The sequence below is a fragment of the Pituophis catenifer genome, unplaced genomic scaffold (genome assembly GCF_029215685.1).
Source record: "Pituophis catenifer annectens isolate HBS135680 unplaced genomic scaffold, rPitCat1.0.hap2 SCAF_16, whole genome shotgun sequence".
NCBI lineage: Eukaryota > Metazoa > Chordata > Lepidosauria > Squamata > Colubridae > Pituophis > Pituophis catenifer.
Genome location: NW_027256896.1, coordinates 15,470,792 through 15,497,718, shown reverse-complemented (window position 1 = coordinate 15,497,718; position 26,927 = coordinate 15,470,792). Strand labels below are relative to the sequence as shown.

The 26,927-nt window shown below is 44.5% G+C and overlaps 1 protein-coding gene across 1 annotated transcript; it reads right to left on the bottom strand.

The window, feature by feature from the left end:
* Positions 1–10,155: 10,155 nt before the first annotated feature.
* Positions 10,156–26,373, bottom strand: LOC139325528 (acyl-coenzyme A synthetase ACSM3, mitochondrial-like). Its single transcript, XM_070955454.1, has 13 exons — positions 26,170–26,373; positions 24,152–24,362; positions 23,130–23,340; positions 21,376–21,519; positions 19,777–19,933; positions 18,932–19,011; positions 17,259–17,382; positions 16,227–16,307; positions 14,497–14,598; positions 13,830–13,957; positions 13,118–13,217; positions 11,262–11,381; positions 10,156–10,242 (listed from the first exon to the last, which is right to left on the bottom strand). Exons 1-13 carry the CDS (start codon positions 26,371–26,373, stop codon positions 10,156–10,158), a joined length of 1,749 nt encoding a protein of 582 aa, XP_070811555.1.
* Between the last annotated feature and the right edge of the window lie 554 nt (positions 26,374–26,927).

Below are 26,927 nucleotides of genomic sequence, written 5' to 3'. Positions count from 1 at the left end.
TTAGAAATAGATTTGATCTAAATGGTCTGACCTAAGCGTAGCACACAAAATTATCTGCTACAACGTCCTACCTGTCAATGACTTCTTCAGCGTCAACCTCAGTAATATATGGCCAAACAATCGATACAAACTCAAGGTAAACCGCTCCAAGCTCAATTGCAGAAAATATGACTTCAGCAACAGAGTGGCCAATGCCTGGAATGCACTACCTGACTTTGTGGTTATATCCTCAAACCCCCACAGCTTCAACCTTAAACTGTCTACCGTGGACTTCACCCCATTTCTAAGAGGTCCGTAAAGGGGGCGTGCATAAGCTCACCAGCGTGCCTACCGTCCCTGTCCTACTGTCCTCATTTATTTGTATTCATTTCCTTCATTCATGTCCATATTCATACTTATACCTGCTATCTTGTACATGTTTGACAAATAAATAAATAAATAAATAAATAAATAAATAAATAAATAAATAAATAAATAAAATAAATTAAATAAATAAATAAATAGATTTGTTATCACGTTCAGCATGTCAAAGAACACCTAAACTGGCTGGTGAGATGCGTGTTGATTCTTCTCCTTCTAAAATGTCTGTTAGCAGCAGGTAAGGTAAAGGTAAAGGTTCCCGTCGCACATATGTGCTAGTCGTTCCTGACTCTAGGGGGCGGTGTGCTCATCTCCATTTCAAAGCCGAAGAGCCAGCGCTGTCCGAAGACGTCTCCGTGGTCATGTGGCTGGCCTGACTAAACACCAAAGGTGCATGGAACGCTGTTACCTTCCCATCAAAGGTGGTACCCATTTTTCTACTTGCATTTTTTACGTGCTTTCGAACTGCTAGGTTGGCAGAAGCTGGGACAAGTAACGGGAGCTCACCCCGTTATGCGGCACTAGGGATTCAAACTGCTGAACTGCCCACCTTTCGATCGACAAGCTCAGCATCTTAGGCACTGAGCCACCATATTCCTATTAACAGCAGGTAGGGTCCAGGAAATAATTTTATTCAAGAGAAAAAGCCAATGCAATTCATAAACTAGTGGCCCAAACTCATTGCCTTGTTCTACCATCATGTTAGTAACATTGGGCATCGCTCATTCCTTCGCCTCTCTTCAAATCCCTCTCCCACAGAATTATTCCAAAGACACCAATCACTTGCAAATTCACATCTAACTTGGGCAGAAAGAGGACCTTGGAAAATCAACGTTCTTCAAGGTTCTTCACCGCACTCTTGCGAGGACAGATAAGCAATTGTGGAAACCGTTGCAAAGCGGGGAGAAATTGTCCGGTAGAAATGGCAAGGAAATTTTATAGATGGCACATGTCTCCTGAAAAATTGGCAAGAACGTTTAAAGATAAATCCACAAAATGTTGGAAATGTCATCAGTTACCAGGATCGCATTATCGTATGTGGTGGACATGTCCAGAAGCGAGGAATTATTGGATGAAAATTAAAACATGGTTAGAAGAAATGATACAACAACATATAGATTTAAAACCTGAACTGTTCCTACTGGGTATCTATCTTACCAGAGAAAATTAGTAAGGAAAATATATACTTGATTGTACATGTGTTAACTGCAGCGAGGATAGTATTTGCGCAAAGATGGAAAGCAGAGAAAATTCCTATGGAGGAAAAAATAATTGGATTGTGCAGAAATGAATAGATTGACTTTGGTGCTTAAAGAAAGAGAAGAATCGGAATATTATCAGATTTGGGGGCAATTTTATTATTGGGTAGAGAAGAGATATACATAGAGTAATAGTGTAAAGAAAGGTGGGAGAAATGTTATAACAAAGGAAATCACAAATATCAAGTCATGAGAAATTATTGAGGAATAGGGAGAAGACACAAAAGATGTACTAAGAGGATACACTGATAGATTGATTATGTATTGTATGCTTGTTTATAAAAATAAAAAAAACTTAAAAAAAAAGGAATGGCAAGGAAGGGTAAAATATCACAGTTGTCCTTACCTGAAAGTGACCAGAGGGGGACAAACTCTGTTTAATTTGTCTTTCCGAAGCATCTACAGGTGGATGGAAGTGTCACCTCCTCGGCTTCTCTTCCGTAATCACGCTTTCAAAAGCCCAGAAGATTTAACTTTGTGCAGTAGGCGGCTCTCAATGAAAAGGCCAAGCCTGAATTTGATTGGGGCGTGGGATTGTTTGTATCCATGGGCACTCTGACATGCATTCAGCTTGACACAGTTTGGAGCCGAAGGGTGGATGGAGCCTACAGTCCAAAACAGCATTCCTAACTGATGTGTCAATCACAACCACAACATTCTGCTTGGAGCCTTACAGAAAAGAATTATGCGTTCATGGGAACAGAGTTTTTTTTAAAATTTCTCCAATTACATTCCGCCTTTTTCTTTTTTTTAAAAAAAAAAGGCAAAACCGTGAAAAGGAGAAGAGAAGGGTATCATTGCTGCAGGATTAATTCTGTGCAGGTGACAAGTCATGTAATCTGTCCAAGAAGGGTGGGCACGGTGGAGGAACTCGCCTCCAGAAGGGGTGGGGGTTTTGAAGAAGAGATTGGGTAAGCATTTGTCTGAAATGGTGTAGGCCAGGGATGGCGAAACTTTTAGAGACCGAGTGCCCAAACGTCAATCCAAAACCTATTTATTTATTGCAAAGTGCCAACGCGGCAATTTAACCTGAATACTGAGGTTTTACTACCTAAAATAAGGATGAACGGTTGAATCCCACCACTGATTTGTGTCAGGGGTGAAATGTAAAATTTGTTACTACCGGTTCTGTGGGCGTGGCTTGGTTGTGGTGGGGGTAATGTGACTGGATGGGCGTGGCCAATTTTTTAATTTTTTTTTTTTTTAACTTTTCAAAGCATTTTTTCTAATGCTTTGAAAAGCCTCTCTGCTGATCAGGCAACTCAGCTGGGATCGTCAGAGAGACTTTTCAAAGCATTTTTTTTACCACCTCTTCGGCCAAGAGGTTGCAGAAAAAAATGCTTTGAAAAGCCTCTGACGATGCCAGCTGAGCAGCGCGATCATCAGAGCCTTGGTAGTACAGTGGTCTAAGGCACCCTGTTATTAAGCTGGTTATTAAGACCAGCTGCCTGCAATTACTGCAGGTTCGAATCTCACCAAGGCTCAAGGTTGACTCAGCCTTCCATCCTTTCTAAGGTAGGTAAATTGAGGACCCAGTTTGTGGGGGCAATAAGCTGACTTTGTATAAATATACAAAAGTATGAAGGCTATGGCTTAACGCATTGTAAGCCGCCCTGAGTCTCCAGAGAAGGGCGGCATATAAATCAAAAAATTTTTTAAAAAATAAAAAATCAGAGGCTTTTTTTTAACTTTTAAAAGCATTTTTTCGTCGGAAGAGGTGGTAGAAAAAATGCTTTTAAAAGTTAAAAAAAAAAAAGCCTCTGATGATCGTGCGGCTCAGCTGGGCATGATGGGGGGGGGGGGGGTGCAGGGATTTTTGCTACCGGTTCTCTGAACCACCCGCTGCCATCGTTACCGGATCGGGCGATCCAATCCGAACCGGGAGCATTTCACCCCTTGATTTGTGTGTTGTGTTCTTCTGACTAGGAAAGCTTGGGAGCGCATTGTCATTATCAAGGCAGTAATGATCAACAATGAGGTGGTCAGAAAAAGCTAGTAGGGAGTGCCTCTCCCTTTGTGTGTTGTGGGATGCTGACGAGGAAAGCTGGGAAAGCATTGTCATGATCAATGCTTCCGATCAACTATCGGAAAAAGGAAGCACTGAGTTTCAACACAGCAATATCTAATCTGAACCTGAAGGGGAGATAAAAATAAGATTGCGACCGGCGGGAAGTAAAAGTCAAAAGTTCTCATGAGTTTATTTATTGATTCCAGTTTTATTTTGTCTTCATTAAATGTCTAGGCCAGTGATGGCGAACCTTTTAGAGACTAAGCAGCCAAACGGCAACCCAAAACTCACTGATTTATCGCAAAGTGCCAATATGGCAATTTAACCTGAATAATGAGGTTTTGTTACCTAAAATGAGAAACAAGGCAGAGTAAAATGTGATAACTGCACTTTTATGCGCCTTCATTTTTGTCCTGCTTTTGAAATATTACGTTTAGCAACAATAAAAGAAGAAAAACTTTTGTAATATCATTTCTCTTTCCTTCCCTCTCTCTCTCTCTCTCTCTCTCCACCCTCTCTCTTTCTCTCTCTGTTTTTCTTTCTTTCTCTTTCCCTCTCTCTCTCTCTCTCTTTCTCTCTTTCCCTCCGTCTCGCTCTTTCTCTTTCTCTCTCTCTCTTCCCCTCTCTTTCCCGGAGAAACCCTATGGAGCTGGGTTGGGGCGACGGCACACATGCCCACAGAGAGGGCTGTGGGTGCCATCTCTGGCATACGTGCCACAGGTTCACCACCAGGGATATAGGGTTTTTTTCCTGCTTGAGTACGGGGCTGGACTAGAAGACCTCCCAGGTCCCTTCTAACTCTGTTACTCTGTTGGCTTTGGCAATGAGAGTTTCCTTATTTTTTTAGATAAGGGATTGTGGTGTTTACTTAATGACTGTAAGTAGTAAGATTCAACATCCTGGTTATCTGTTGGCACTGTTTTAGAACCCAATAGCATTCTGGTGTGTGTGTGTGTTTAAGTGGAAAAGCCACAGGAAGAAAAAGGATAGTAATCTGTCCTTTTTCTACTCCCTAGAGTAGGGAGTAGAAGGATGGGAGGAAAACATCTAATAAATGTTCTCTAAAGATAGTCTTTACAGAGATTTGAGCTTTTGTTTTTTCAACAAACGAGAAATGTTTTGTCATGGCTGCCATTCTGCTAAGCTACGCATCACAAGCTGACAGAAGTTGTGAATGCTCCAACACTGGAAGTTTTTAAGAAGATGTTGGATAACCATTTTTTTTTTTAATTTGATTTATATGCCGCCCTTCTCCGGAGACTCAGGGCGGCTTACAATGCGCTCAGCAATAGCCTTCATCCTTTTGTATATTTATACAAAGTCAGCTTATTGCCCCCACGAACTGGGTCCTCAATTTACCTACCTTAGAAAGGATGGAAGGCTGAGTCAACCTTGAGCCTTGGAGAGATTCGAACCTGCAATAATTGCAGGCAGCTGGTCTTAATAACAGGGTGCTTTAAACCACTGTACTATCAAGGCTCTTTGTCTGAAGTGGTATAGGGTTTCCTGCCTAAGCAGAGGGTTGGACTAGAAGACCTCCAAAGTCCCTTCCAACTCTGTTATTCTATTCTATTCTATTCTATTCTATTCTATTCTATTCTATTCTATTCTATTCTATTCTATTCTATTCTATTCTATTCTATTCTATTCTATTCTATTCTCCAGATGTGCCCATCAGTTCTTAAAGATTAGAGATCTCTTGTTTTGTGGGAAAGCTAAGACGGAACAAGGACATGCACATAACATCCTCCATTAAAATTCAGACCCTCACTGAAGTTCATTGGAGTTTATGGTGCACATGTTTTGTCTTGATGGACCTAGGGAAAAAACGCTGAAGCTAAAAATGGCCATTCCAATTGACCCATAACTTGAATTTAGCTCTTACCCGTCATGGACAGTGTCTGATGGAAAAATAATTGGATCTCAACAGGCTGCAAAGCGGCAGCTGATATCTCCTTTATGTTTGTGTGTTTCTAAAGCAGCCTCAGAAGAAAAAGAGCACAATTAAGTGTGATAAACAGGCAGGCACTCCGGGGAACTCATTAGAGGTGACTCATTGCAATGAAATTGGCCTTCACGAAGGGATGGCTTGCTTCTCTCTCACCCTTTTTGCTCCTACTTTGTGCAGGGTAGACATACGCTGGCAGAATAGGGTCTCCTTGTTCTTCAAGCAAATTAAATTGCATCTTTATTATTATGAGGTCTTCGGAATAGTGTTTCCTTTTAGGAGCCTCTCACTTTTTTCTCCAGGGCCTAAGAACTATGCACATTTCTGCACCAAGATTGAGGAAGCAAATCTGGAAAGTCAAATATGTGCAAAAGACAGGGCTTCGCTGCTGGAGGTTCGTAGGGGTTCGGGAGAACCTCTAGCTAAGATTCGGTGCAGTTCAGAGAACCCCCAAATCCCACTCCTGGCTGGCCCCACCCAGCCGCCCCTCCCCTCCCAGGAGCCCCCACGCGACCTGTTTTGGATGCAGGTAAGTTTGGGGAGGGTGAAAAAACGGGCCTACTGGAAGTTCGGGAAGGGCCTCCAGAGGGCCTCCAGAGCCTGGGGAGGCCGTTTTCGCCATCCCAGAGGCTCAAGGAAAGCCTCCGGAGCCCAGGGAGGGCAAAAACGCCCCCCCCGCCATGGTGCAGGATGCTGACTAGGTCACGCCCACCATGGCCACACCCACACAGCAACCGGGCAGAGAACCCCTTGCTAAAATTTTTGAAGCCCACCCTTGGCAAAAGACCATGTGGATTAACAAAAGAGCGTGCAGGGTTTAGGAGATGTTTTCAGATGCTTCAAAACGGAGATAGGGAGAGCCTCAATTCATTTGTATAGATAGTCCTCGATTTACAACAGTTCGTTTAGTGACCGTTTGAAGTCACAACGGCACCAAAAAAAGTGACTTATGACCAATTTACACATTTATGACAGGTTGCAGCCTCCCCATGGCCATGTGATCAAAATCCAGACGCTTGGCAACTGACTCATCTTTATGACAGTTGCAGAGTCCCGGGGTCACGTGAGTCTCCTTTTGCAACCTCCTGACAAGCAAAGTCAATGGGGAAGCCAGATTCACTTAACAACCGTTTTACTAACTTAACTTCTGCAGGGATTCACTTAACAACTGCGGCAAGAAAGGTTGTAAGATGGGGTAAAACTAACCAGTGTCTCACTTAGCAACATACCTTTTGGGCTCAATTGCAGTCATAAATCAAGGACTACCTGTGCATGTCTACAGGTGGTCCTTGATTTACAACCTTTTGTGCAATGACAGTTTGGAGTTACAACCGAGATGGAAAAGGGACCTAGGACCTGTTCTCAAAGTTACAACGGACACAAACACGCCTGCGTCACGTGGTTGTGATTTGAGCACTTGGCAACCAGGTCGCATTTACGACGGTTGTAGTGTTTTGTGATCTTGTGGCCCTGATTTGCAACTTTCCAGCTGGCTTCCGACGAGCAAAGTCAACGGATAAAACTTCTTCGTTTACCAGCTGCCTGGTTCACTTAACAACTGCACGATTTGCATAGCAACCGCAGTAAAAAAAAAATGGTTGTAAAATTGGGGGGGTTCTGGTCATGCGACGAGGCCTTTCATGACTGCATCGCTTAACGTCCCTTAAATTCTGGCCTCAGTTGTGGTCTTAAATGGAGGACTATCTCCGGCTCGCTTAACGATTGCACGATTTGCTTCACCACCACAGTAAAAAAAACATTGTAAACGTAGCTCCTTTCAATGACCGCATCACTTAGCAACCTAAATTCTCCTCTCAGTTGTGGTCATAAGTCGAGGACTACCCATAATTCTTGAGAAAGTACAAAGGCCCAAGGGTTTTTTGTTCTGCCCTGAAAATTAGAATCCTTTCCCCCAGGTGCAAGCAGGTAATCTGTTCTTTCTCAGAAGCAATTAACTGCTTAGCCATTGGAGAAGCCGGCTATTCTTCCCTTCCAAACCTGAGATTATTGAGGTATTTAAAATCCACCTAGGGGACAATGCTTGGTGTGGCTGCTTTGGGGAATGGATGTGTTTGTTTGAGCTCCAATTAATTCCCCCCGAAACATAACAGGCTGCTTTGTAACTTAATCGATTTCTCAAATACAGCGATATGCTCCACCAGGGATGTTTCCTGCGGAGAGACAAAGCCAGGTCTTCAATGGAAGCAACATTCCCTTCCGTGGGAAAATGGCACTTTCATTTTAGGGAACGATAGAGGGAAAAAATTTACACGGAAAAAGCCATCTCCGCTCGCTTATGGGGATACAGAAAAGTAAATGAGGCATTGGAGATGCCTTAGAAATGTAATATCCCACCAATCCAGACGGATGCGTTTATTTTTTCGAAGTGGCAAGCATGTGTTGAAATTGTATAGGGCAGAGATGGCTAACCTTTTTGTCGTTGTGTGCCGAAAGTGTGTGCCTACACCCATAATGCAATGTGTGCGTGTCCGCCCGCTATCCCGGCACATGTGACCCCGGGCTCTCCTGCCCTATGCATGCACATGCAACCCCCCCCCCCGTGCCCCGTTTTGTGCCTAGCAGGCCTCCTGTTGTGGCCTGTCAGCGGCCTGTGCGGATTGTAGCTGATTCCGACAACAAGGAGGCTGGTGTGGTGCTGCTCCAGCAGCCTGTGCAGCCGGCGCTCGAGTCGGACAGTGAGGAGGCTGGAGAAGATGTGGTGCCAGAGGCGGGGATTCAGCCAGGGCCTTCAGAACCTCCAGAAGCTCCCTTAAGTGAAGAGGACGAAGAGGAGGAGCCTCTTCTCGATGCACGGGCGCGCAGAGCTGCCCAAAGGCAGGAGTGGCTCCTCAGGAGGAGGTCTCCTCGAGAGTAAGGCTTGGAGCTAATTAGCCACTCCCTTCGCCTATTTAAGGAGGAATACCACTTGCAACAAGCTGTAGAGAACAACTGTAGTTCACTTTTTTCGTGTTTGCAAAACTGCTTCTGGGCTTTCTGCCAACTCTAGTAAGACTGTGATTACCTTATCTTAGAATTCTGGTAGGCTGTTAAGACAGTTCATTAACAGCGCTCTGTTATTTCAACAAGCTTATTTCAACAAGCCGAGCTGGCCTAACATGAATATGGATTTTAAATGGGTGTATGTTAGTTTTAATTTGTGGGCCAAATTTTTTGTATATTCGATTTTAATGGTTTTTTTAAATTTTGTAAATTATATGTGTTTTAATATGGCTGTACACCGCTCTGAGTCCTTTGGGAGAAGGGCGGTATAGAAATCTAATAAAAGTTAAAGTTAAAGTTAAAGTCTTAGCCCACCGCTGAACCACCGCATCCCTCTTTCTAACGGCAAACCGCCGTTAGATTAAGCTAAAACATGATTGACAAAGTAAGATTTGGCAGACTGGCAGACCTAGCTTGTCTTAGCAGGTGTGTGAACCAAATCACCTTGCTAAACCCTAATAGGGTTTATTTCTTTGGGACAGAGCACAGCTGAGGACCACAACAGTGTTTTCTTGAAGTGGGTTTAGAATCTCCTGCCTTGTGTATGTCCATTAATTAAGCTTTTCTATCTTCTTCGTTCGATGTTGTAATTTCTGGGTAAAGAAAATGTCCGCCTACTAAAATATTAGAAGATGAGAATATATCGTAGGAGGAGACTTCTGGATTTTCATAATGGTGATATTCTGATGTTACAACACAGAAGCAGTCTTCTCTCTTACTGGCTATGAAGTAGCCAGAAAATTATATTCCAGATAACAACTTTTTGGTGGCTGAGACCTTCACATATAATTAATAACAGTTCAGAGCAGAGGTGGGTTTCAGCAGGTTCTGGCCAGTTCTGGAGAACCGGTAGTGGACATTTTGAGTAGTTCGGAGAACCGGTAGTAAAAATTCTGACTGGCCCCGCCCCCATCTATTCTCTGCCTCCCAAGTCCCAGTTGATTGGGAGGAAATGGGGATTTTGCAGTAATTTTCCCTTGGAGCGGGGTGGGAATGGAGATTTTACAGTATTCTTCCCCTGGAGTGGGGTGGGAATGGAGTGCGGTGGGAATCTATCTGCTGAACAAAGCTCCGCATTGGTGACAGGGACAGCATCCGGCCAGTAAACACTCTGCTAGCTCCATTCAGTTGCCCAGACTCCACCCTGCAAGAGATTATGGGGTCATTAAATGATGATGATGATGATGATGGGGTGGGTTGCCCACCATTTTGGTAAATGGTAAATTGCCTGGTTCATATGTGTATTTATTTATTAAATATTTATTTATTTGTATCCTGCCTTTATCATTTTTGCAAATAAGTCAAGGCAGCAAACATATCCCGCACAACTTCCTCATCCTAAAGTCCCCACAACAACAACTCTGTGAGGTAGGTTGGGCTGAGAGATAGAGGGACTGATCCAAAGTCACCCAGCTGCTTTTAAATGCCTAAAACGGGACTAGAACTCACCGTCTCCTGTTGATTGGCCCAAGTCACCCAGCTGATCACTTATCTCACTGCTGACTCCGGCAACATTACAAAAGTTAAAAACAACAGAAAGAAAACCTCCCCCCAAAGTCCATTATTAGTTCCGAAGTCCATTAGTCCTTCTCCCATTCTTTTTTTCTCAGCAACCTCTTTTGGATTTTTCCAGAAATGGTCTTGGGTAGGTCTTGAACAAACTCGATCTAACGAAAACAGAATGAAATCGTATTTTTTAAAAAAAGAGAGAGAAAACTGTCAGCCCTTCAAGGTTGTCTAAACAAGAAAACTAGGAATTCTAGCTCCTTAAGGCTGCGTTAAGGAAACTTGCGAGCCGGAATGTACATCTCTCCTCCTCTGCCTTTACAGTCTAAGAAACTGGGAATGGTCCCTTCTGAGATGCTTGCCACACCCCATTTATTCTGTGGGGGGCAGCTGTCTCTTATCTGATCATTGCCTCCTCCTCCTCCTCCTCCTCCCCTTCCCCGATTTTCAGGACCATTACCAGGGATGGGATTCAAAAATTTTAGCAACAGGTTCTCTGCCTGGTTGCTGGGTGGGCGTGGCCATGGTGGGCATGGCCTACTTGGCCTTCTGCACCACAGCAGGGGTGGGTGGCGTTTTCACCCTCTCCAGGCTTCGGAGGTTTTTCTTGAGCCTCCGGGAGGGTGAAAACAGCCTCCCCCAGGCTCCGGAGGCCCGTCTCCCACAGAAAAGAAAACACCGGGAACCACAAAACCCTTTTGATCTCTAAACTGAAGATAGTACTGCATATATTATTATTTTTTTTACCTTTATGCTATGTATAAAAAAACTATAGCATGTTGCATTTATGCAATCAATGAACTGCTACAGAGAAAACAAATTTGTATTTCTGCTGGCAACAAAAACATTTTGAACTCCGAAAAAAAAAAAGATGGGTCGAAAACCTCAATAAATTGCATGCCGGTGGGTATTGCACATTGGCGGTTGTGACGCATATTTTGAGCGACAGGGAGCCACAGCAGAGGGATGAAAGAGCCACATGTGGCTCCAGAGCCATGGGTTGCTAACCCCTGATCTAAAGCATCCATCTGTTTTTCATCAACAGATAGAGTTAGCCCACAACTCAGGCTGGAGCCTACATGATGACCCTTGGAGATGGTGTCACTTCAGCAACCTTCAAGGTCCTATCAATGGTTCCAGCCAAACAAGATCTAAACTTCCTGTTGTGCCAAGGACTCACCTTTCTGGGGTACTTATATGGAGCTGTGATTTTCTTCACGTGTCCTTGCAGCTCCACACTTAATTTCTCTCTGTCTTGTGATTGGTAGGCAGGCGTTAGGATGATAAAAGCTTTTACCACCTACAGCCACGTCAAGATAAAAGAAGATGGATTAGCAATGACTTTTAAGGTTTGTGCAAGGGTAGCTTTCTGGTACGATAGGATTAATGCTTAATAATAATGTTAGTGATTTTAAAAAATGATAATACCAATAGTGATAGGTATCCTGGGTGCAATCCCAAAACAACCAGGCCATTCCTCGAACACCATCGGCATTGACATAACCATCACCAATCAATTGCAAAAAGCAACTTTACTCGAAACAGCTTACATCCTGCGACGATGCCTCTAACACCATCAAATGTCAACATCTACTTATCTCAGATTTTTTTTAAGGAAGGACACAATAGATGGATCAAAATGCCAAATCCAAGACATCTGGTTGATTGTATGGCTGAGAAACTGGAGTTGGTCATTTTCAGGACCCTGGAGAGCTCCCCATAGAACTTCATAGACTAAAATAGCCCTGGAAAAGAGAGCTGTTGCTTCAATAGATACTGTGCTCAGCATAAGCCTTGTGCGAGGTGATCTCTACCCTTTTGTAATGTGGACTATGGAATAAAATAACCCATTCTGAAGACTTTCCTTGACTGAGAAACTATAGAAGCCAAGGAAGACTGGTCACGAAATCTGAAATCTCAAATTGTGGGAGACCATGGCCTCAGATGAATAGAATAGAATAGAATAGAATAGAATAGAATAGAATAGAATAGAATAGAATAGAATAGAATAGAATAGAATAGAATAGAATAACAGAGTTGGAAGGGACCTTGGAGGTCTTCTAGTCCAACCCCCTGCTTAGGCAGAAAACCCTACACCACTTCAGACAAATGGTTATCCAACATCTTCTTAAAAACTTCAAGTGTTGAAGCATTTACAACTTCTGGTGGCAAGTTGTTCCACTGATTAATTGTTCTCACTGTCAGGAAATTTCTCCTTAATTTTGGGTTGCTTCTCTCCTTGATTAGTTTCCACCCATTGCTTCTTGTCCTACCCTCAGGGGCTTTGGAGAATAGCTTGACTCCCTCTTCTTTGTGGCAGCCCCTGAGTTATTGGAAGACTGTTATCATGTATCTCCTAGTCCTTCTTTTCATTAAACTAGACATACCCAATTCCTGCAACCGTTCTTCATATGTTTTAGTCTCCAGTCCCCTAATCATCTTTGTTGCTCTTCTCTGCACTCCACATCTTTTTTACATCGTGGCGACCAAAACTGAATGCAGGATTCCAAGTGTGGCCTTACCAAGGCCTTATAAAGTCGTATTAACACGTCACATGATCTTGATTCTATCGCTCTGTTTATGCAGCCTAGTGCTGTGTTGGCTTTTTTGGCAGCTGCTGCACACTGCTGACTCATATTTAAGTAATTGTCCACTAAGACTCCAAGATCCCTCTCACAGTTACTACTGTTGATTAAGGTACCACATATACTGTACCTGTGCATTTTGTTTTTCTTGCCTAAATGTAGAACCTTACTTTTTTCATCATTATATTTCATTTTGTTAGATAGCACCCAATGTTTAAGTCTGTCAAAATCCTTCTGTATCTTAAGTCTATCTTCTGGAGTGTTGGCTATTCCTGCCAGCTTGGTGTCATCTGCAAATTTGATGAGTTCCCCATCTACCCCCATCTATGAGAAGGCACATAGGAGTGTTGAAGGATTCTCAGCAATTCGGTGACCTGGGGTGATTATGTTCTACACCCTTGTTGGGCTCTTGACCCAGAGGACATAACACACAGCATTATGGACACTTTACCTCTCCTCTGATGGGATCTGGGCTGCTAACAACAGCAGCTTCAGCTACTGCAGGGTGCTTCATCAAAGCGTGCTCCACTTCAAATGGGCCAATGCGATATCTAAACAGGAGAATACCATAAATCAAGGGAGATTCTGTAGATTGAAGGCCAAAAGCTCCAATCTGATCTCTGAAGAGTCGCTACCCAGATGTTGATAGGCCAAAGGTTAATGGATACTGGGAGCTACCACATAGAATTAAAATACTTCATTGCTTTCCAAATTTAACAGGAAGCATTTGATTTTGGCAAGTTATTGTGCCTGATGTGTTTCTCTAGAACTTGCTTTTATACTTCAGTTGAAGGAGCCAAAGTACCTCTGAGCGTGCACCAAAAGTAGAACATGGAAATTGGAAGGTCACTGAATGGAAAGAGCCAATCTCAGTACACACCTTGGAGATCTCAAAATTTCGCTTCATTGGTGGAAATGTTTTAATAGTGCTGATGGAATTGTTGACCTCATTTCCATGAGTTTTGATTTTATTCATGTTGATGGAATCTCTCTCTCTCTCTGTGGTGTGTGGGTGTGTGTGTGTGTTTGGAGATGGGGGTGGTAGTCTATCATTGTGGTACAAGATTGAGTATCTGGCCTATGAATGCATCTAGATTTTCCATTGCTATTGTTGGCATTAAGCATCTCAGATATCTTGCAAAGCATTAGCAAACAAAGTCTACCCAGAAGACAAGATGATATCATCTGCTCTTGCAGTGAACTGGACGTATCCATCTTCATCCATGAGTCCTCTATCTCCAGTGATGTAGTAGTCCCCACGTTCGGTACCGGCGGTTTTTTCCGGATCATTCTAAGGACAAAGAAGCAGGCAATCCACACCTCACATTCTTGCCTGGGTGGCTACAACTTTGAGTGAGGCCACACTTGGAAATGTGATCCATCACTGGATTATCATAGGGTGGAAACCCCATAGGCTCTGCGTGGGCCATAGTAGCCTCATCATTCAGCTTGTTGAAACCCACAGGATCATTAAAGTAGAACGTTCTCAACCATCTCTGTTCAAAACTCTTCCCCACCTCCCTGGTCATTGGTCAGCAATTATCCAATCAGATCTCCCTATGTTCACCACCTCGATATCACTGATATGCCCAAAGTGGACTGGTGTGGGGTGGTCTTGGAACCAACGATTGTCACCTTTGTTGTAGCTTTCCAACTTCCATGTTGGGAACCGAGATGGACCGAAGCTTCGTTTGAAGCTTCATCTTTGGTTCATTTCTGTAGCTTCTCCACAATCATTATTAGGGCTGAGGGACAATGGCTGGGGGTGTCTCCCCTAACCTCTTCTACTTCTTGAAATTGGCTCTGTTGTTTGAGGGGGTTCTTCCTTACCACATAACCACTGAAAAGACCCACAGGTTTTTGCGGCTTGATCTTCACGGCGATGTCTCCTTCTTCTCCAGGAGGAAGACGGTTGTTATTTTCATCAATGATCTAGAAAGAAATGGTCATTCAAGATTCCTTTTTGATTTTGATTTTTTTTTTTTTGGAGAGGACCATGGGTGGACTTCAAAATTTTTAGCAAGGGGCTCTCTGCCTGGTTGCTGGGTGGGCGTGGCCATGGTGGGCGTGGCCTAGTCAGCCTCCTGCACCACAGTGGGGGGGGGACTTTTTTGCCCTCCCCAGGCTCCAGAGGCTTTCCTCAAGCCTCTGGGAGGGCAAAAATGGCCTCCCCAGGCTCCGGAGGCCCTTCCTGAACTTCCGGTAGGCCCATTTTTCACCCTCCCTGAGCCTCCTTGCGTGCCTTGCACTTACCTGCATCCAAAACAGGCCGCGTGGGGGCTCCTGGGAGGGGCGGGGTGAGAGGGGCGGGCCCAGCCAGGAGTGGGATTTGCGGGGTTCTCCAAACTGCACAGAATCTTAGCTAGAGGTTCTCCCAAACCCCCGCGAACCCTCAGCAGCCCACCCCTGGACAGGACCTCCTTGGCTAGCAGATTCATCGTAATGCACAATTCTCATGGTATTAGGTTATGCTATGCCAAGGAATTTTCCCACCTTATAATTCAGGTAGTCCTCGACTTACGACCACAACCGAGCCCCAAATTTCTGTTGTGAAGTGAGCAATTTGGTTGGTGAGTTTTGCCCCGTTTTGCAACCTTTCTTGCCACTGGAGTTAAGCGAATCACTCGCAGCGGTTAACTTAAAAACATGGCTCTTACGTGAATCTGCCTTTCCCCATTTTAAATTGCTCGTCAGAAGGTTGCAACAAAAGGGATCATATGACCCCGGGATTCAGCAACCATCATAAACGTGAATCAGTTGCCCAGTGTCTGAATTTTGATCATATGAGCCCAGGGATTCTGCAATGGTTATTAAGTGTGAAAAATAAACATAAGCTCCTTTTTTCAGGGTCATTGTAACTGCGAAAGTGTCAGGGCTTTGATCGATCCCATTTTTGGCTCTGGGACAATCACCCTGATTTAATTAGAGGATGGACCATGGCTTCTCCAAGTTGCAATATTCTGAAATAAAACCCGAAGAAAGTATTCTCTAATAAAACTCATTTATTTGTTATAAAGAAAATAAAACACCTCACTAACTGAGAAAAGTAATTGTTACATTTTGAAATATAGTTCGTGCCAGCTGCTTTCTCAGCAGCCGACACCTCCGTGGCAAGAGAACAAAGGAAGGAGTGTGAAGGAATGTGGGTGGATACGGATACACGTCGCTTACTGATAAGAAGTTGGCAAGCTACGGAAAGTCTGACAGTCCAGAAATAATTAGCTCAGCTGGTAAATAAAAGAATGCAGTGACAGAAAGGTCACTAAACGAACGGTTGTAAGTTGAAGACTACCTGTATTGATGATTATCATCATCTTCATTTAACGACTCCATAATCTCTTGCGGCGTGAAGTCTGGGCAACTGAATGGAGCTAGCAGAGTGTTTTAATGGCCGGATGCCCTTCCTGTTGCCATTGTGGAGTTTTGTTTAGCAGATATATTCTCAGTGTGCCCAGAGAGAGAACTCGCAACCTCCTGATTGTGAGGTGAGAGTTCCACCTCTAGGCCACTGCACTGCTCCACTACCTGTATTGATGATATCCATGACAAAATGGACTTACCTGGAGATCAACGCCAGAAAGAGGTTTTCCAATGAATCCAGGTTTAATTTTCATCCCTTTTCCGGTGCTGCATAGAATGGACTGTGAGGATAAATTATAGGAGTGCAATTAAGTTATACTTATTATCCAAATTTTGATCATGTGACTCTGGGGATGCTGCAATCATTGTAAGGGTGAAGACCGGTTGTAAATCTCTTTTTTTTTTTCCAGGGCCGTTGCAACTTTAAATGGTCGCTAAACATATGGTTGCAACTCGAGGACTTTCTATACTGGATGGATGTGAATTTTTTCAGGGCCTCAACATTGTTTATTGTTTTAACGAATTTTTTGCTTGCTGCCCAGAGTTTCTTCTGCTTCATAAACAAATACATTTGGGTCAAAAATAAATACCTGAAGGTATCTAGTTGTTTTTAATCAAATTATTTGGTTAAATTATTTAGTTCTGAGCTAGGCTTCCTCAGTCAGTAAAAAACACAAGTAGTCCCAAAAACCTCTTTTATTGCAACAGCTGTGAATTCTGTTCATTCACAGTTGAGTCCCAAATAGTTGTAAAGAGTCCTTCGGGATAATCATTCGGAAATGAACTAATTGTCTCCTGCAAACTCCCCTCTCCTTTCGCTCCTCTTTATTCCCTATGGGAGGGGCCATTCACTGTCCACTTGTGCCTTTACTCCTGAGTCGACCCTTGTTCCTTAGCTGTTCCCTTCTCCTGGCAGCTCTGCGCATGCACACGTCGGGAACAGGCTCCAGATGTTCTTCAGCCTCACTTATCTCCAACTCTGAAGGTAGTTGATAACTGTCGGATGGTCCTGGCTCCATCTCTGCCTCCGAAGCAGAGCACTCATCAGAGCCTTCCCCCGACTCCAGGACTGGCGCATGTTCCACCCCAACCTCCTCACTGTCTCCGAGTCTGCAGCCAGCTCCACTGGCTGCTGGTGGGCCACAACAATCTGGGAAAGTTCCACGCATTTCTGTTGTGCACCTTTTCACCCTGAACATTTATATTAAAGACACAACTGGTTGCAAACTTACACTTTCTGTCTGCCCGTAGCCTTCATGGATATCCAACCCAGTTTCTTCTTTCCACACTTTGAGCTCTTCTAGATTACTTGGTTCTCCACCACTCAAGCAAGTCTGCAGACTCTTGAATTTATACCTGAACGAAGAGAAGGAGAAAGCAATATTCTTCTGAGAAAGGATCTTCAAGTAGATCGATGAACTCCAAAATATGAAGAATGGATCACTTGGATTGATTACAGATTGACCTCGATTTACAACAGTTCATTTAGTGATTGTTGAATGTTACAATGGCACCCCAAAAAGAGACTTATGACCATTTTTCACACTTACAACTGCTGCAGCATGTGATCAAAATTCAGACGCTTGGTAACGGACTCATATTTATGACGGTTGCAATGTCCCGGAGTCCCTTTTACAAACCTCCTGACCAGCAAAATCAATGGGGAAGCCGAGTTCATTTCACGACCGTGTTACTAATTTAACAATGGCAGTGATTGGCTTAGCAAATGTGGCAAGAAAGGTTGTAGAATGGGGCAAAATTCACTTAACAAATGTCTCACTTAGCAACAGAAATGTTGGGCTCAATTGTGATCACAAGTCAAGGACTACCCTTATATCAGGGGTGAAATCCAGCAGGATCTGACAGAAAACCGGTAGCGGAAATTTTGAGTAGTTTGGGGAACCGGCAAATACCATCTCTGGCTGGCCCCAGAGTTGGGTGGGAATGGAGGTTTTGCAGCATCCTTCCCTCAGGAGTGGGGTGGGAATGGAGATTTGGCAGTATCCTTCTCTCAGGAGTGGGATGGGAATGGAGATTTGGCAGTACCCTTCCCTCAGGAGTGGGGTGGGAATGGAGATTTGGCAGTATCCTTCCCTCAGGAGTGGGGTGGGAATGGAGATTTGGCAGTATCCTTCCCTCAGGAGTGGGGTGGGAATGGAGATTTGGCAGTATCCTTCCCTCAGGAGTGGGGTGGGAATGGAGATTTGGCAGTATCCTTCCCTCAGGAGTGGGGTGGGAATGGAGATTTGGCAGTACCCTTCCCTCAGGAGTGGGGTGGGAATGGAGATTTGGCAGTACCCTTCCCTCAGGAGTGGGGTGGGAATGGAGATTTGGCAGTATCCTTCCCTCAGGAGTGGGGTGGGAATGGAGATTTGGCAGTATCCTTCCCTCAGGAGTGGGGTGGGAATGGAGATTTGGCAGTATCCTTCCCTCAGGAGTGGGGTGGGAATGGAGATTTGGCAGTATCCTTCCCTCAGGAGTGGGGTGGGAATGGAGATTTGGCAGTATCCTTCCCTCAGGAGTGGGGTGGGAATGGAGATTTGGCAATATCCTTCCCCTGCCACGCCCACCAAGCCACTCCCACAGAATAGGTAGTAAAAAAATCTGGATTTCACCACTGCCTTATATGCCGTTAAGCTGGTGTCATTTGTTAGCAACGACATAGATCGGGGATGGGGAAAGATGCCCCCTTCATGACTTGTGGACTTCAATTCCCAGAATTCCTGAGTCAGCCATGCTCTGGGATTTGAAGACCATAAAGTCATAAAGGGCACAGATATGATCTTCTCTGGGATAAGTATTTTGTCCCCATCCCGGTCCTTCACATCTTCCAAAAGTGATACAAAATTGCACAAGAGCTAAAGCACCACAAAATTGTGTTTTTCCCTACGCAAATGAATTGTACCTGCTAACATCATGTTGGAGCAGCATCCGAAATATGGTTGGTGTGCCACAAAAGGTCGTCACCGGATACTTGGCAAGGGTCTGAGTAAAAGGGAGGAAGCCATTTTTAATACCATGGAGTGAGATTTGACAGTGGGCATAGAGAAATATAATTGAGTAATACATATGCAAATAACCAGGGGTGGGCTTCAAAATTTTTAGCAAGGGGTTCTCTGCCTGGTTGCTGGGTGGGCATGGCCATGGTGGGTGTGGCCTAGTCAGCCTTCTGCACCATGGTGGGGGGGGGCGTTTTTACCCTCCCCAGGCTTCGGAGGCTTTTCTCGAGCGTCCAGGAGGGCAAAAACAGCCTCCCCGATGCTCAGTCCTGCCAAAGTTCTTTTCTTGGCAAAAGTTCAGAAGCAAGAGAGCTGACAAGAACAAATGTAGCAACGTTGCTTTCCTGCAAAGATCCCAAGAGCCATTGCTGCTCTTTTAAGCCTTCTGGGAAGGGCCGATCATCTCCTGGCCTTACTCCCGAGTCGTCCTTTTTGCTTTAGCTGCTCTTGCCTTCTGGCAGCTCTTTGCATGCGTGCACTAGGAACAGGCGACTCCTGTTCCTCTGCCTCTCTGCTATCTGCCTCTGGAGGCTCCGGAGTCCGCGCATCACTCCCGGATGGGCCTGGCCCCATCTCTGCCTCTGACGCAGAGCCCTTGTCCGGGCCTTCCCCAGCCTCCAGGACTGGCCCATGATTCTCCCCCGCCACCTCACTGTCCAACTCCTCTGCCAGCTCTGCAGGCTGCTGGTGGACCACAACAATCATTGACTATCTGTATGGGACTTTTCAAATAAGGCACCTCAGTTCTTACCTCCAAAACTACTTTGGGATCAAACTGGAGAAAACCATGTTGAAATATACACGATCCTTGGCTCCAAGGAGAGTAGAAAGATCCTATGGCAAATTTTATCCAGCCAGGATCAGAAAGACCCCACATAATGTCCGAAGAAGTCAGACCCATCCATTCTCTGTTAATAATAATAAAAAAAACCAGTAGATATTCTGTGAATGACATTAAAACTCAAACTATAGAGTGGTGCAGTGGCCTAGAGGTAGAACTCTCGCCTCACAATCAGGAGGCTGTGAGTTCGATCCTAAGTAGAGGCAGATATTTCTCTCTCTGGGCACAATGAGAATATATCTGCTGAAAAAATAAACTCCGCACTGGTGACAGGAAGGGCATCTGGCCAGTAAAACACTCAGCTCCATTCAGTGGACCAGACTCCACCCTGCAAGGGTTTATGGGGTCATTAAAAGAAGATAGTGATGATTAAGACTCAAACTATAGCAGCCATTGTAGGGGTCATCATTCTCGAAAGGGATCAGGTCACAGAAGCCGCGAGTTTATTCAGAAAATGCTACACAGGTAGTCCTCGCCTTAAGACCACAATCGAGCCCAACATTTCTGTTGCTAAGCAAGATGTTTGTTAAGTGAATTTTGCCCCATTTTCTTGCCCTAGTTGTTAAGTAAATCACTGCAGCTGTTAAGCTAGTCACACAGTTGTTAAGTGAATCTGGATTCCTTGTTGAGATGGTCGCAAAAGGGAATTACGTGACCCTGGGACTCTGCAACCGTCATAAATATGAGCCAGTTGCCAAGATTCTGAAGCTTGATCACATTACTATGGGGATGCTGCAACGGTCATGAATGCGAAAAATGGTCGGAATTCATTTCTTTCAGTGCCGTTGTAACTTCGAACGGTCACTAAACGAACTGTTGTAAGTTGAGGACTTCCTCTATATTTCTGGTCCTCTCTGCAGCTAATCCTGCAGTGGTTCATTCTCTAATATCTTACAAATCAGGATGCTGCAAGGAGTATTGGAAGGCTGCAATTGAAAATTGCCCAGAATAGTACAGATAGCAGAAGTTGTGATCATGTGACCACAGGATCAGGGGTCAAATCCAGTAGGTTCTGACAGATTCTGGAGAACCGGTAGCAGGAATTTTGAGCAGTTCAGAGAACCGGTAGTGGAAATTTTGAGTAGTTCGGAGAACCGGCAAATACCACCTCTGGCTGGGGTGGGGTGGGAATGAGGATGTTGCAATATTCTTCCCCCAGAGTGGGATGGGAATGGGGATTTTGCAGTACCCTTCCCCTGCCATGCCCACCAAGCTATGCCCATTGAACCGGTAGTAAAAAAAAATTGGATTTCACCACTGCACTGGATGCTACAAGCGGTCATATATGCAAACTGGTTGCAAAGCACCCAAATGGCAATCACGTGACTACAGATGTGGTACCACGACAGTCGTAAATGCGAGTACAGTTTGTAAAGCATCTTTTTTTTGAGGCTAATGTAACTTTGAACCCTTGCAACTTGGAACCAACGAATGGGTTGTAAGTCAATCAATCAATCAAGCCATGAAGAAATATATAGAAGTCGGTCAAATGCAGACCCATAGAACTACCTTCCAGTAGTGGCCAGCCCAAACCCCAAACTGCCTTGGGAATGTTGCACCATTTTGGGGTAGCCCATGGTCCCACTGGTGAAGTAGATGGTCATCGGATCAAGGCTCTTCGTCTGAACAGGTTGATGCCGGTCGGAGGCGGCTCTGCAAAACAGAAGCAGGGCAACTCCAAAGGTACTTTATTCAAGAGGCAACCGAACTATCTATTTTTTCTTTGAAGACGTTTTACTTCTCATCCAAGAAGCTTCTTCAGCTCTGACTGGATGGTGGGGAATGGAAGGGTTTATATTCCTTGCAAATAAATCTGGTCATCTGCATTCTTTTTAGAGAGGCACTGAGGCCACTTGGAGGTTTATCTGCAGCAGTTCCAAGAAGGCTCCACATCCATTTGCACCAGGGGTGGGGTGCTGGGGGTTCGGGCGAATCTCTAGCTAAGATTCTGTGCAGTTTGGAGAATCCCCAAACCTGCTCCTGGGCCCCACCCACCCCTCCCCTCCCAGGAGTCCCCACGCAACCTGTTTTGGATGCAGGTAAGTGCAGGGACCGAAACGTTTCTGGCCTCCAGAGGGCCTCCGGAGCCTGGGGAGTCTGTTTTCGCCATCCCGGAGGCTCAAGAAAAGCCTCCAGAGCCTGGGGAGGGCAAAAACATCCCCCCACCATGGTGCAGGAGGCCGACTAGGCCACACCCACCATGGCCATGCCCACTCAGCAACCGGGTGGAGAACCCGTTGCTAAAATTTTTGAAGCCCGCCCCTGATTTGCACTACTAGGGTGACCCTGAGGACACAGACAAACGTACAAGTGGCCTCAACGACTCTCCAAAAGAATGCAAAAAAAGCATCTTTGAGACAACCATGATGTCAGACTTCGATGCTATCTCAAAATAAATGAATTTCCAAACTGCCAATCTTTAAGGAAATCTTTTCTTTAATTGAGCACAGCCACCGGATCATGACTCGATGCAGACAAGACTGACCTTTTGCCCCCCAATCCCTCCCTTTCCGATCCCCAAATCTCTGCTTCTCATTGGCTATCTTCCAAGTCATTCTTCAGACTTCTTGTCTCGTCATTTCCCAGGAATGTCTCCCCCCCTTCATTTCCACGACAACCCGACTTCAAAGGGATTTAGCAGGCAAAAGTTCAGAGCTTATCTCTCTCTCCCTTCTGCTCTCCATGCCAGCGTCGAAGCGCTGACACATGACCTGGATGACTGAGAAGCTCCATAGATATTTAGAAGCAGAGAAGGTTAGCAGAGCCAAGCAACAAATGGAGTTTAGCCCAAGAAATCTCTGAATTGGAGTAGAAATGGACATACGAGGACTACCTGTACACAATAAAGCTTGTGCATTTAGATACTATTTGACAGAAATGCCAGGATTTTCATCATCTATGGGTAATAACGTGTTTTCCCGAAAATAAGACTCTGTCTTATATTTTTTGAACCCTGAAATAAGTGCTTGGCCTTATTTTCGGGGAGGTCTTATTATTTTGGGGCATGTGGAGCAAGACAGGGATCCTTTTGCTGTCTTACCTGATTTCCAGCTCTGTCTCCCTAACCCTAACCAGAGGAAATGGCAGGCACTGACTGGGCATGCGTTTAAATATTTTTGGGGCGAGCTTATTTTCTGGGGGGAGTTTAATTCTCAGGGGAGGGCTTATTATCCGGGGAGGTCTTATTTTTGGGGAAACACGGTATTTATAGACGATATCTCCTGGTATCACAAAGGTCTTGAAGCAACAGGAAGGATACTCACTGTAGCAAATCATGGAAGTTCAGCCAACCTTCCCTTTTGCTGGTCTTGGAAACCAGGATCCGAGTTTTCAGCCAGCTGCATTCTGACCCCACGGCATCTACAAACGGCGCAGTAGCCTCGTTGGCAACAATACAACTGACTTTGGATTGCTGGAGTCTGTATAATATGTCTGGAGCGGTCAAAAGGATTGTAGCTGGAATGAAGACAATGCCTGGCAAAGCAGAACAAAGGACTGTGAGACCAGGGGTGAAATGTAAAATTTGTGACTACCAGTTCTGTGGGCATGGCTTGGTGGTGGTGGTGGTGGTAATGTGACTAGGTTGGCGTGGCCAACTTTTTTTTTTTTTTAACTTTTCAAAGCATTTTTTCTAATGCTTTGAAAAGCCGCTGCCGATCAGGCAACTCCACTGGGATCGTCAGAGAGGCTTTTTAAAAAAATGCTTTGAAAAGCCTCTCTGACGATCAGGCAACTCAGTTGGGATCGTCAGAGACTTTTCAAAGCATTTTTTTTTTTACCACCTCTTCGGCCAAGAGGCCGCAGAAAAAAAGGCTTTGGAAAGCCTCTGACGATCCCAGCTGAGCTACGCGATCATCAGAGGCTTTTTTTTTTTTTTTTTTTACTTTTAAAAGAATTTTTTCGTTGGAAGAGGTTGTAGAAAAAATACTTTTAAAAGTAAAAAATAAAAAAAAAAGCCTCTGATGATCGTGCGGCTCAGCTGGGCATGGTGGGGGGTGGGTGGGTGGGGGGCAGGGATTTTTGCTACCGGTTCTCCGAACCACCCGCCGCCATCGCTACCGGATCGGGCGATCCGGTCTGAACCGGGAGCATTTCACCCCTGCTGTGAGAAAAAAAGGAAGAGAGGGAATCGATAGAATAGAGTAGAGTAGAGTAGAAGTAGTAGAGGCTTAAAATGTCACAAAAAGGTGAAGTCATGACGTCCGCGTGGATGGTCGGAGCCTCCCGCAGCCGCTGGTATAGAACTGGCTGGATTTTTTCCCTGATCAGCACCCTTTGGACTAACCTGTTCGGATGCAAGCCAAGCTGAGCAGCCACCACTCGGGGACCCTTGGAAGTATCATGAGGAGTCGATCTCCCTTGCGCAGGTTACAGGCCTCTGAGAGCACAGTGGCAGTTTTCCTAGATAAGTAGCTCAGCTCCTCAAAGGTCCACTTCACCTCTTCATCGTTCTCTGTGACCCACCAGAGGGCTGGATTGGAAGGTCTCTTCCCTTCCTGGCAGACAACGTAGGAGAAATGATATTACGGACGTCCTCAGAGATAAGAACGGTCTCCTGGTCTTGAAAGTCTGACCGAGCAGAAAATCTTTACCGCATTTTTCCTTTCCTTTTAACAACCCTGTAATCCCTTTGGAGAATGGAGCTGAGCGTTTGCTAGCCGGATGCCCTTCCTGACGCCTACACGGAGTTCACAGCAGATATTGTATCCTTGCATCTGATAGAGAAACATCAGTCACTGCCTAGAATTGAACTCTCAACCTTCTGAGTGGGAGACGGGTGTCTTCACTTCTAGGCCACTGCAGCGCTCAATAAATTTTACTGGATTACTTGGGACCAATGGTAGAATGGTATTGATAGGTAGAGGTAGCCATTGACTTACAGCCATTTGTTTAGTGGCGGTTCGATGTTACAATGGCCATGAACAAAGTGACTTACAACTGATCTTTGCAGTGATGACGGTTGATCAAAATTCAGGCGCTTTGCAACCAGCACATATTTACGATGGTCATGTGATCACCACTTGTGAGCCACCTAGCTGGCTTTTGACAAGCAAAGTCAATGGGGGGGGGGAAGCCAAATTCGCTTAACAGCTGCATGATTTACTTAACAAATGCAAGGATGACCTTAACAACCATGGCAAAGAAGGTCGTAAAATCTGGTGCGACTAACTTAACGACTGTCTTGCTTAGCAATGGAAAATTCTAATCATTTGCATATGGTGATCATGTGACCCCGGGATGCTATCACTGTTATAAATATATGCCGACTGCCAATCTTGATCATGTGACCATGGGGGCACTACAACGGTTGCAAGTGCAAGAAACAGTCGTAAATCACTTTTTCAGCGCCATTGTAATTTCAAGTGGTCACACTAAATCAGTGTTTCCCAAACTTGACCCTTTGAAGATGTATGGACTTCAACTCCCAGAATTCCTCAACCAGGCATACTGGCTGGGGAATTCTGGGAGTCCATGCATCTTAAAATAGCCAAGTTTGGGAAACACTGCACTAAATGAATGGCTGTAAGTTGAGAACTATTTGTATAATGATTAAAATAACAGCCGGAATTAACTACGATTAATTGTCAGAGTCGCCTTAAAGTTGAATTCTTTCTCTATATGCAGTAGTAGCCAAAATTGTGGAAACCTTTTGGGAAAAGTGTATTTTCTAAAACTAGCTAATAACACCACTTTTTTTTTTTGGAGTAGTACCTTAAAATTGTATATCAGTGGAAAGATAATTGAATCAAGGATGTAATGCAATAACTTTTATGAAGGATTTGCTATTAGAATAGCAGTTGCTGTATAAAGAAGAAAAGTGAAACACATAGAAAAAATGAGATATACACAAATGATCATCATAGAAAAAACGAGATACACGAAAATTATCCCCATGTCAGTTAATGCTTAGTTGGGTAACCTTTAGCATGAATTACGGCCTTACAACGTCTTCTCATGGAGGGAACCAAGTCTTTGAGTTCTGCAGCTGTTATCATGTGAAACCAAGATGGAATGATGGCTTCTATTAACTGGGTTTTATTGCTGGGTCGCTTCTGACTAACCAGTTTCTTTAGTCGGCTCCATAGATTTTCAATTGGGTTAAGGTCTGGGCTAGTCCCAGGCCATTCCAGCAATGGAATAGGATTATCTTGAAACTCCAAAAAAAAAAGTGGTGTTATTAGCCATCAAACCTCAAAAATACACTTTTCCCAAAAGGTTTCCACAACTTTGGCCACTACTGTACTACCAGAGAATTAAAAGGAAAGCGAATAGAAATTCTCAAGAAATTTAATGCAACCTTACCTTTTCTCTTTGGCTCCATTTATCAAGGACGTCGCTTGCAAAATTAAAATATTCTGGCAAATCTCTGTCTCGAGGCTCAGAATCTAAGTTAGCCAGAGATGTAAATGCATGAGTGGTTTGACTGTTGAATCTGCAAGGGAACGTAGGAAGACCGGCAGCCTGGAGCCGAGGAAGTCTGGAGAGAAACTTCATAGCACCAACCATGGGGAATAGCTCGTCTAGCTAAAGTAAACAGGGAGTAAAATTGAAGGAGCTAATTGTGATGAAAGTTTGAACAAGGAAGCCAATGAGCTTGTGTAGGCTCCATGCTGCCTAACAGACAAGTAAAAATTTATTTTTATAGCCTCGAGTCTTAGACTGTAATAGTAGGGATGGCCTTGATAGACCTTGGTAGATCTTGGTAGCCATGAAGATCTTGGAAAAGAGATTCAAATGTTGAGATGTGTCTATATCTATAGTGATCAGAATTATCAAATCATGGTATTTCCTTGGCTATTCTATAGAAGCAAAAAGATTTTGAAGACACAGGATAGGAAAACTATTGATAGTTTTTGAAGCTAGGTGTTGGAGAATGCCAAGGACAGCCAAGAAGGTGTTGAAATGTGGGGTCCTTGGTGTTTATTACAGATTAACAGAGTTGGAAGGGACCTTGTAGGTCATCTGGTCCAACCCCCCACCCAAGCAGGAGACCCTACACCATTTCTGACAAATGGCAGTCCAGTCTCTTCTTGAAAGTTTCAAGTGTTCTCTGAGCTTGG